Source organism: Limulus polyphemus, unplaced genomic scaffold (genome assembly GCF_000517525.1).
Source record: "Limulus polyphemus unplaced genomic scaffold, Limulus_polyphemus-2.1.2 Scaffold1404, whole genome shotgun sequence".
Classification (NCBI taxonomy): domain Eukaryota; kingdom Metazoa; phylum Arthropoda; class Merostomata; order Xiphosura; family Limulidae; genus Limulus; species Limulus polyphemus.
The window spans coordinates 32,159-44,563 of NW_013667014.1; the positions used below are offsets into that span (position 1 = coordinate 32,159).

At 31.3% G+C, this 12,405-nt stretch overlaps 1 protein-coding gene across 2 annotated transcripts in view; it reads right to left on the reverse strand.

Moving 5' to 3' along the window:
• Window positions 1–6,983: 6,983 nt before the first annotated feature.
• The window catches only part of LOC106463428 (IQ motif and SEC7 domain-containing protein 2-like), a 96,285-nt gene continuing 90,863 nt past the window's right edge, over window positions 6,984–12,405 (reverse strand). For both annotated transcript variants that reach the window (XM_022390918.1, XM_022390917.1), the window contains exon 7: window positions 6,984–8,001. In XM_022390918.1, coding sequence (XP_022246626.1) covers window positions 7,983–8,001 — 19 coding nt within the window. In that variant the 3' untranslated portion in view covers window positions 6,984–7,982. The remainder of the gene's footprint in view (window positions 8,002–12,405) is intronic.

Genomic DNA, 12,405 nt, shown 5'->3' on the forward strand with positions numbered 1-12,405 from the left:
TATATGACAACAAGGCCTTAATCAATTCTTATCATCCTATGTGTATCTCCTTACAGGAGGTTTTCTTTAAAAAAACTACTGATACTGTCGCCATTTGGTAGTATTCATTATACAAAAAAGACGAATCGTGTGACAGGTGGGTTCACGGGAGAGTAGCATTGCTGGTTGATCAACATATTTTTTTCCATGAATGCGTCTCTCATTACACCTCTGGAAACCATTGTCATCTGTAGTTCCATTGGTTGTACTGTCACACTATGCTTTCTTTACATGTTTACAGAAAAGGAAATAAATCAAGCAGAACTCAATGAACTTATCAAGAAGTTGCTGTTTCCCTCTATCATCCTGGGAGAAATATTTCCACTCTAATGACTTTGAGGAGGCAGTAACTGATCTTATTGTCCAGGAAACGGTTTTTACCAGCCCTAAAACTTCAACATATCTTCCATAGCATCCTCATTCATGGTTGACATCTGACTTCCAAAAGACATGGAGGGCTCAGAAATGAGCCTGGGATATTTTCCACGGATATCCCACTCTTACCAACCGAATAGCCTTTCAGAAAGCCGTGCCATAAGCACTCGCATATTAATTTCACACCCATCACCAGTTCTAAGGTCGTTTGTGGCAATATTTAAAAGGTGAATGAGAAGTATACATCCCATCCCCTCTCAATCTTGCTAATCAATAGTCAAGAAGTTACTGATTTACAGGGTATTTCTTACTCTTGAAAAATGCTTCTCCAACCATTTAAACACCTCCACCTGTTTCCATGCACGGGCTGAAAGAACTCCACCTTCTTTTTGTCCCAATTGACCTTATGATAATATAATTAACCATTCACTCATAGGAGCTTAAACTTGCTCCACATCACTCTAGTAATACTCCAGCCAAACCATATGTGATCCACAAGATTCTGTGCCATGCCTCTTCCGCATCTCTCTTGTTCTTATTGACCAGATTTAGCAGGGAGACAAACTTCAAGATTTATGGTGCCAGGCTATTGTTATCCCTTTTTCCATGAGTGGAAGATTCACAAGATTCTTTTTAATCATAGACCAGTTGCTTTGACTAAATGTACATGTAAAGTCCTGGAGAGGATGGTTAGTGCTCTTCTTCTTTAGTTCCTTGAATCAAATTCAGTGTGGTTTCTGCAGACAACAATCCACTATGGACGATCTCATTGAACTAGAAATGTTAACCAGGGAAAACTTTTTCAAGAGGAACCATCTCGTTTCTATCATATTTATCATGATAAGGTTTATGATTACTTCTAGTTATAGACTTATTGTTTGACTATCTGTCTTTGTATAGTTCTGGAGAGGATGGTTAATGCTCTTGTTTCGTTTCTTGAATCTTTGTTTATCTCGAGAAAGCTTATGACATCACGTGGAGGTTTGGTACATTACAGAACCTCCATTTATACAAGTTGTATGGCTATGTATCTATGCGAAATCAACATTATCTTAATCCTTCACACTGGTGTTCAAAATACCTCAGGACTGTATTTTCAGTGTCACACATTTTAACATTAAGATCAGTACCATCCTGATCAGTTACCTCTTACCGTTGCCAAGAGCATCTATATTAGTGACTTTCAGATTTCCTGTTATTCATTAAATGTGAAGAACAGTGAGTCACAGCTTCAAGCTACCATCACTATGTCATGTGGTTGACCACTACAAATGGTAGTATAATTAGTTAGTGATTGGTGCTTTAATAAATCTATATAATTAGTGAGATTGCACTTAACTTAAGAACTTTTTGCAAACAATGCATATGAAAATAATATAAAGAAAACTTTCATCTTGATAACTATCGGTGTAACTAACTCGGAACAAAAAAAAACCTATAACTATTAAATTCCTCCTTCTCATAAATCTAAATACTCAAAAGTATCATATTTTTTAGTCACATCAAATGATGACAACATCTACTGGCCATAGTTTATCATGGTTAATTCACCTGACAGAGTTAGATCATTACTTACCCCTCCCCACCAGAGAAATTCAGTGTTTTTTTTTCATTCTTAGCCCAATTTTTAACTAACTACATTACAATAGAAGAGTACAGTGACATTGATAAGGGTGTTTTACTGCGAATTCTGTGATACATATGGATTGTAAGTTTTCTTCAATAAAATATGCAATCAGCCTATCAAAGATAAAGTTCTTGATATCTTGTCAAATTTCCCAATTTTCTTTGGTTTCTGGGGTATAAAAATGTCTTGGGTAAAGAAATATTTCTTTGCTTAAAAAAATATGATTAAAATATTATATTAGTATCTGAAAAGTTGTTTCAAGTTTGAAACCAAATTGTTTCCATTTATCACTTTCAAAAGAAGATACATATGAAAACTGACTAGTATTTAAATTTTACTGTTATATTACTTTTACAATATGTACTTATAACAATACACATTTTTTCACTTTATATAAATATATGTTGAAATTGTTTCCAGATTTGGTGATAATTTTATTCTTTTCAAAGTAATATAAAAACAGAACTTTATTCATGTACATCATTTTTTTATTTTGCATAATAGTTAATAACTGCAACGATATAACTTTACAAAGTGCAATCAGTAAGGAAGCTATTTTTGAAGTCAGTGCAATAAAAATGTAAGTTATATCGACAGAATATCAACTGATTCACAGCAGTTTCACATAAACTTCAAACCTAAAACACCAAAACAGAAGAGAAAATCATGCTAAAACACATGTACAAGTTTATGGAAGTTCAGAAAAAAAAAATTATATTTATACATAATAAACTATTTCTACAAACACCAAAGAGAGGAATTTTTTTCTTTGTAGAGGAATACATTTCAAGTAATAGTTACTTTAATATATTCAGATATGTCATTTACTTTTTTCTTTAAAAACATCATTTTCGTCAATCTTTGCTTAAATGTAAAACAAACATACTATAAGTGGTATTATTGTATTTATTTGTCAGATTGATTCTAAAAAACAAACCTGTATTCCAGATTTTTTAAACGTTTACATTACGTTCATTACACAAAATAAATTCACAGGAGGTCTAAGTGAATATTTTCTTACTTTCAAAACAAGGCACTTTGTCAATGTGTATAAAGTAATTATTAACATCTGAATTTAACTTCAATTGTTTGATTAAGCTATGGTTACTTATGAAGGAAGGATGCATTTTAAGTACTCATATATAGGCATAGGTTATAGTCAAAAGGAATGTTAAGGATGAAAAATGAACGTTTCTATTACAGTTTGAATTGTTAAGTACATAAACAAAAATGATATCAAAACATTTATCAACAGACAAAATTGGTTGTGTGTCTAAAACATTTATAAACCTAGCAATGGTAAAAAGGTTGAAATATTACTTTAACCAGCTCAAAATGAAACATTATTAAACTCAAAAGTTCAATGAAAACTCCTATCAAATTGTTATGATGCATAACAGGACCCAATTAGAAAAAAACTAAACAATTCTCTATTTTCAGATATGACTATTTTTTAACTAATCCATACAAAAGTTTATGTAAACAAAAACAAAATGAACCTTTAAGAATTAAAAGAATACATTTTTCACCACTGGATAATTTTTTGCAAATATAGTTAGTTATATCACAAGATAAATGAACTTACTTAATTGTTTCACAGAGTAAATGTACTATATGGTTTCTTTACACAATATTTATTTCAAGAATTATAAACTTGTATAAATTATTATTGCTGGTCATCTCAAAACTCAATTAACAAATATTGTTACAGAGGAAAATGGTCATATCTGCATCTTTTGGTTAGTTCCAACATTCAACGTTTGAATTTGTGCAGATACTTTAAGAATTAACTATGAAGTAGTCCCTCACCTCCCTCTTCTTCATACAAAAAAATGGGGAGAATTTTTCCATTACTCTCAACTCATTAGTCATTATTTAAATAAGAAAATTTCTTATCCAAACATGACTATATCTTCTTATTGGAATTTTTTTGGATGGTTAGAATAAAGACTTTTAAGAAATTACTTTCTCATTTTCTAGTATTTCTACATTGTCATAAATAACATGTACAAAAAATTCGATTTTTACCTGTAAACTAACAATTTCATAAAGAAAAAAAGTTTTTTAGTTCAGTCCTACCAAACTACATCATTTTCACCTTGTATCACTATTCAATAAATGTGTTACTTATTAGTTTAAACTGTTGCTATCAGAAATTCCAAATCATTTATTTGAACAATATTAATAAAAAAAATCCTAATGAAGTATTTAATATAATATTTTTGTTTAAACAATAGGAAATTAGTATTATACAAAAGAACAAATTAAGAATAAAAGTTACAAAAAAGAAGTAAGTGGAAATTAAAAAAAAAGAAAAACAAAATCAGTGTAGCAGACTTCTGAAGGAAGAGAATTTGCTTCAGAAGCCTAGAAGAGGCTCCTTATATGTATTCATATATCAAAATCACATTTTCAAGACTGAAATTTAGTTAAGTGAATATGTCTTTCAGCCTCCCAAATATCTTTCATTAGATACCTTAATCTTAGAATTTTGTACAAAAAAAAAACCTGATGAAACTAAAATAAATATTTTTGAGATCAACCAATGTTGAAATTTTAATTTTTTTGCTATATAAAATGTATTACTAAAGTATGAGCCAAAAACAACAAAAACTGAATATTTAAGGTACACAATTTTAAACAATGTAGCAAAACCATTAACAAATTAAATCTGAATTCCTATTAAAAACAAAATGAATAAAAATTCTGAACTTCAAACAGGTTGTTGATTACATATATATTAGTATGACTTCCCCCATTCACAATGGAAAAATAAATATTAGAAAACTTTATAACATTTACAGATAAGAACAATGTTTCAGTTATCGAACTTGTGTTTTTGTCCAACTAACCTTACAACTTTACTAACTCAATATGTGGCATTAAAATGACCCTTAACTTCCAGTACTTGTAAACGTTTATATACAAAGAAGCTCTTATTTTAACCATTTTAAATTTCAAAGGAATTTAAGTTGTTTTTTTAAACCAACAAAAAAATAATGACATAACACAAACAAATATTAGGTACTTGCAGGTTGTAACCAGTACAAAATCCTTTGGCCTGACTTTTTAACCTTTGGCACAAAGCAGTTTTTCCAAAATGTTTTATACAGCTTATTCTTCAGTCCATACCAGCAGCAAATGATAACATTACGTTTCTTAAATCAATCATTCTATACAATGCATTTGATCCAAAACCCCACTCAATTCAAGAACTGTTTATCATCAGTTAGCTGCTTTTTTCTAATCACTTTGGTAAAGCATTGGCTGTAAGTAATTCCTATAACATTTCTTTATCACATAGTCGTGCTTTCAGTATTTCGTCGCACATTTGACCTACTTGAAGTTTTTCCTTTTTTACTAAACAAACCACCCAAAAATCCAGGAGCATTTGAAGATTTGCCTGCAGAGGTCCCTGGGGTAGCACCACTTTCCACTATTGTTCTGGTTACTCCAGTAACTGAAACAGTCTGAGGCAAGGAGTCTCTACTTACTGTGCTAGCTGCTGAAGACTGGAATGATATTGACTGAAATATATATGCATATGTTTATGTATAAAAGCATGTTTTAACCAAGTTTCAAAAATCATAATTTATCTATACACTTACTCATCTATAAAAGCTTATATCTAATGTAAGAAAGACATTTCATATTCAAGATTTGAAAACTATAGTAATGTGTATCTTCTTAAGCTTATAACAGGGTTAAATTGTATGAGCTGTGGCCTCAATCTGTTAGAAAGCTAAACAGTTTTATGATTCTGAACATGTGCCTTAGTTTCTTGAATATACAACAGTAAATATAATAGAATCAAATTTACAGGAGGAAGGAATATAAGCAATACCAGTTTTTTTTGTTATGATTATTAGATACTCAAGTTTACATTAAAAGCGGTAAATACGAAATTTGTCATTACAAAAAACAACTATACCAGTAATAATTATGGCAAAGTTAATTACACTCTTAATGCACCATACTTGTAAGATCACAAAATACTCCTAAATTTGAAAAGAAATGACTTTCCAAATAGTGTTAGAAACAACACTATGAGACAGTTTTATCATCCCTAAGCAAATGACATGTGCTGCTTCTATGTTAAGAGTATTTGCCTTAGCAGTAAACAAAATACAAAAAGTACACACTTGTCCCATATGTAACCAAACTTACACTTGATATGCACTTTCAAACCTGGATGTAGATTACAGTATTCTACAGGTTACAATATAGAATAATGATATAGGAAACATTAATTATTGGTTTATATGTTATTCCTAGCCAGAAGTTTACAAAGTTTTACCACAAGGTGACTCCACAATGAGTTAATAAGGACTCAAACACTGAAATAGGAATTAAATATATAAGAAAGTATTTTTTTGGTGTGTGTATGCGTGGGTCACACATCATTCATTCCAAGAATTTCATGTTTACAATTAGGAACAAAGAATTCATGTAAAAAGGGTTTCTTTATCAATAGACTGAAGCCATATATTAATCAAGCCTGTCCTGTTTTGAGTTTATTACAATTATCACTTAATGTATTTAATTTCATCAAATACACATACTACAATTCACATTAACGTATCAACAATAAAGTACAAACAAAATTCTTAGTATAATTTTTATATTAATTTGAGAGTTCTATCAAGAAACACTTTCAAAATATCTCTATATATGTAATACTGAAAAATAAGTATCCACATAGGTTGAATACATTATATACAGTTGTTTGTTTGTTTGTTTTGAATTTCGCACAGAGCTACACGAGGGCTATCTGTCCCTAATTTAGCACTGTAAGACTAGAGGGAAGGCAGCTAGTCATCACCACCCACCGTCAACTCTTGGGCTACTCTTTTACCAATGAATAGTGGGATTGACTGTCACATTATAAGCCCCCATGGCTGAATGGGCGAGCATGTTTGGTGGGACGGGGATTCGAACCCGTGGATTGCAAGTCGAGCGCCCTAACCACCTGGCCATGCCGGGCCTATATAGTTGTTAGGAAGGGTTAAAAGAAGGATTACTAGGATGATCCCTGGGATGGAAGGACTGTCACATGAAAATAGGTTAAGGTTCTTAAAATTATTTTCTCTTGAGTAAAGAAGGGTAGACTGGATCTCACTGAGGTGTTATAAATGGAATAACATTTTTTGTGTTTAAAGGTAGGACTAGGGGACATAGATTTAAGATTTGGCATGAAAGTTGTTTGCAAATTAGTAATTTAATTTTTTGAATAGGATGGTCACTTTTCTTTGGAATTGATTGCCTTCAGATGTTGTAGATGCAACAGTGTGGGAGAGTTCAAGAGAGGGCTTTTTGAGTTTGTGTGAGGTTGAGACTGGATATAGACAGATGAGTTTTGAAATGAATGGGAAAGCCACGACTGGCCAAGAGGCACTTTGCTATCCCTCAAATGCTATGTTATATTAAAATGATTTTGGATATGCAGATAAGCTAGTGATGCAACAATTACAGCCAATATAAAATCATGGTGGTTAGGTATGTATCAGAACAACATTTTGTTTTACGTTGAACAGTTTTGGGAAAAGTATATAATAATACTTTTCAACATAAAGTATTCTTACACCCATATTATAAAGATGTGTACAGATCGAGAAAATTGAATTTCAAAAATGAGGATAACCCTTGTACTTAGTGGTTGGAAAACAAAGTATGGATCAACTTGGGGCATCGTGAGGACCATCCAGAAAGAGACCTGCAACAATTTATACCCCAGTCTTGGTATGAGTGTGGTGTCTTGTAACAGATAAGAATCAAGGAACACAGAGGCCAATGACAACATTATCAAAAAGGATAGACAGGCTACGGGTTCACCAATATATAACTTCCAGTCATACCTCCCATTCAACTATCAGAGAATGAAACTGGTATTCCCACTATTCCATATTAAGATGTACAGAAGGTTGAGTACATTATATAAAAATTATTTTTGAGCCTCACCACATTGTTAAAGTGCTTGTTGCTATGTCCTGTCATGTTAAGTTGTCAGCCTATGGATTTCTATGAGAACGGAATGTTGAAATGAATAATAGGAGAAAACTGTCCTTGTACACCAGATAGAATATGGAATGCAAGTCAGGAGGTGTCAGGGTTTTAAATATGAGTGGGCTGGGATTCTTCTATAGTAGGTGTTTGCAACTTGTTGGCAATAAATTTGAAAATTAAATGAACAGTACACAATCCACTTGTTTTACAATAATATATATTCAAAACAAGTCAAACGCATGTACAAAATGCATTAATACTATAAGAACTCACAGTTTTATCCAAAACTAAATAATTCTTTTTTCTTGTCAAAAGTCCACACAGGCTGATTCAATTACTTTAGAATCCAATTGACAAGATGAATTATTTTTCTCTATTCTTATCACAATAGTATCAGTGAATAATTCATTTATGTTACCCTGTGGGTTACCAAAGTTGTATCCTAAACTTTAAATAATTGTCTACTTTTCATCAAAGTCCACACAGGCGGATTCAATTACTTTAGAACACCCTTTGACAAGACAAATTATTCCCCCATTATTTCTGTTAAACTGTGAAACTCACTTTAAATATCAACTGTTAAGGCTAATCACTTACACACTGGCTAACTTCAAGTTTTCTTTCACTAAATGATTTTTCTTCTTAACTTGTGCTGGCTTAATCACCTATATATATATATGCCTTGCCCAATGGCCTAGAACTTTCAATAAACTAAGAGACACTATGATGTAATAATACTCATATATCGAGAAAATCTTGGAGATTTTGAGAAAGATGATGTCAAAAATACTACAACAATTGAACTACACACACAACGTAAGACTCTTACCGTGTTATGTAACAAAATTTGTTATAACAATAATTTTTAAAATAATCAACTTTTAACCCTCTTGCTATGAAAATAATCATTGAATATTAAATCACTAAATCAACTAAACAATAACTCTTACACTAAACAGTCTTGTATATCCAACAGGAGGGGTGGTGTGTTTTGAACACAACAGCTGTAAAATGTAAACTATGCTGCAGGGCTATTATCCTTTTACATGATCATCAGACACAGCATGGTAGGACATAGCAACAACCACTGTAACAACATGCTGAGGCTCAAAAATAATTTTAACATGATGCACTCAACCTTCTGTATACCTTACAAAGTGTTGTTGCTCAAAATTTTATTTTTGAAAACTAGATATTGTTTGGCAATTTAAAATCTTTTGTACAAAACAATGATTATTAAGATAGTTAACAATACTGATTTTAGTACAACTTTAGCATATGTGATTAGTTAACAATATTGAGTTTAGTACAGTTTTAGCATGAAATGCGATTAGTTAACAATATTAATTTTAGTACAGTTTTAGCATGTAATGCGATTAGTTAACAATATTGATTTTAGTAACAGTTTTAGCATGTAATGCGATTAGTTAACAATACTGATTTTAGTACAGTTTTAGCATGTAATGTGATTAGTTAACAATATCGATTTTAGTACAGTTTTAGCATGTGATCAATAATATTAACAACAAATAATAAAACATAATTTTCTAAGAATGAAACTATTTTACTGAGGTATTACTAACCATTCCACTGTCAAGGGAGCCTGCACTTCCTCGTCGTACTGGTTTGTTTATTTCTACAGAATTGAAAATATGTTAGCACTGTAATCACTATTGTTTTATCAAATTAATTTAGAGATGCAAAAATATTTTAAATGTTACCTTCTTTCCCAAGAACAAGTTTTAGCTTTCTATGAGATATGTTTAGTAATTAGCACCCAATTCACCAACACACTAGAGGATTGTACCCTACCAACTGTACACTCAGATTTAACCTTTAATCCTAACAAACTAAATATACTTGCTTTGAAGAAACTAAATGACACATGTACCAATCAGTATTACAAAGGCTTTAAAGATTAAAAAATAGTCTGTAAATTTGTTTAAATATCAACAACCCAGAAAATAACATTCATATTATTTTACCCTATATTTGGCCACACACCCGTTTTCTTATGATTATCTACACAACTCTTGCAGCTTAAAAAAAGCAATACATTTACAATTTTACATTTAAAAAAAATTCATTCTCTAAAACAAAACTTTGCTAAAATGAGTTCAAATGAGAACTTAAACAGAATTTTGTTATGTTTATATCACAATATTTTAAACTGGAGTATCATTAAAATTTTCTAAAAGAATATCTTAAGAATTAGTTACTAAATCTATTTGCTTAAAATTCAAACTGAGAAAACGATACATGTTAATTATGTTAACCTTGTAAGAAATCAATTCATAACAAAACTTACGCTGTTCATGTAGGTCCAACAGAGAGTTGGACAAAGCAGAACGCTTCAGGTTTGTAGAATGACCACTGGTCGCTTGCCGAACTTCCTTACTTGAAGTTGGAACAATTTCCATATCAGCTACTCCAGAGTCTCTGTTATCCCCACCACGGTTTCTCACAGTCTTCTGTTTCTCTAACTCTGCTTCAATCCTCATGTTGTCCATCTCATCCATCTGCAAAGATGAATTACACAGCTTTTTCAAGTAAGAATCACCAATATTTTAAATAGTATTTCACAAATTTAACTTCTAAACTCAAGTTGGAAATGAAATTACAAAATCTTAGGAAAATTCTTCAATGAAAGAAAGAACTGGAGACAGCTGCCCTATTACTGCTGAAAAAAATTATACCTAAAACTTGCATTATTTTCTAGTTATTGTTGACACTCAATAAAATGTAAAATTTAATAGGCAGCATAAAAAAAAGCATTTACAATTATTTCAATGAACTGTCAAACTCCTTTTTCATCCCAAATAGTGCACACATTTACATAACATCAAATGGTGAACTGATTCTTTGGAGTCCTTTGGAACACCACTTTCCTAACCCCCAAATTCTGGTTACACCATTGATTTCCTGTCCATACAATCCAAATCCTTTCTTCATTCCCAATTCATAATTAGGTCCAAATCAGCACTAGAACTTGTTTTACATTCACATACATATATCATTTGTGTCATCAGATCACTTACAGCTTGTGTGTGTGTGTTTGAATGAAACACTATTGGTTAAAATTGACATTCAATCTTTTCTGTACTTAACAATGTGTTTTCCCTTAAAGAAAAAAGAAAGAGAGTTGCAGCAAATACTTACCTCTAGAATGGATTCTTTTAAATCTTCTACAAACTTTGAACGATCGTGTTCATTCCTGGCATTGAATGTTATTAGTACTTTATCATCCACTCTTTGACTAAGCCTAATACCATATTGATAATCTGTAGAATTAAGAAAAAAATAAAAGTATTTAACTTCATACACTTTTTCTGTGTTTTTTTTTAAATTGGAGGAAAATATTTAATCTTTTTTATAATGCCATCTACAATGGCCAAATACACAAATGAAATACAATTACAAAATAGTGTTTAATCTATGTCATAACAGGGTCCAATTCAATAAAACACTTACAGAAGAAACTATTAAAGTATAGCTGTACCAACCAAATATCAACCATTGTCACAGTTAGTAGCTACAATCACAAATCTAATCATTAGGAACTTATTAACTTGGAACTAGGGTCGAATCCCAGCACCTACCACCAAAAACAGTCCTTCTCAGGACTTCCCTGGAAACAGTACCAGATTAGTAGCTGAAATGTAGGGTATAAACTAATTAATAATTAGTATCTAGTTATAAAAAAACAGCAGCTAATGAATAATTAGACTAAGCTGATCATATAAGCTACTAACCATGGTTTACAATGCAGCTAGTTTTGTTCACCTTGTTATATCAGGTAAGCAGTAGCACTGCCTATGTAGGGATGGCTTGGATTGTTCATTGAAATGGTATTTTAAATATATCCTCAATAGGTCATCAGAACTTTACTATACAGTGGTTTCCTTTTATAACAATATCTATGTAATGACTGAGTCACAAGTTCTGGGAATGTCTGAAAATATTATAGCAAAAAGTTTTAATTTCTTGTTCTTCTGCTTCTTTTTTATTACATGATAATAAAATAGTGGTGTTAACCAATTTGACTGAAGTGGCATAAGTTTAAATGAAGTATCCGCTTTTATAATTATTATTAATAACTAATAGTAATTTAAAATTATCATAATTCCAGTGTAAACGATGTTATCATTACCCCCTTGAAGTTAGCTTTCTTACAGAAGTTTGGTGTTCCTTTAAATAGCTAAGTACAGGATGAAACAGGAATTACCAGCTAATAACAGATAAACAATAAATATTATAGTTGGAACCTCGTTGTATTTAGAACTTGGTTATAAATACAACTTTCCTATATCTATTGAAACACTGCATTAAACGAAAACAAGCAAACAGTAAAGAAAAAAACT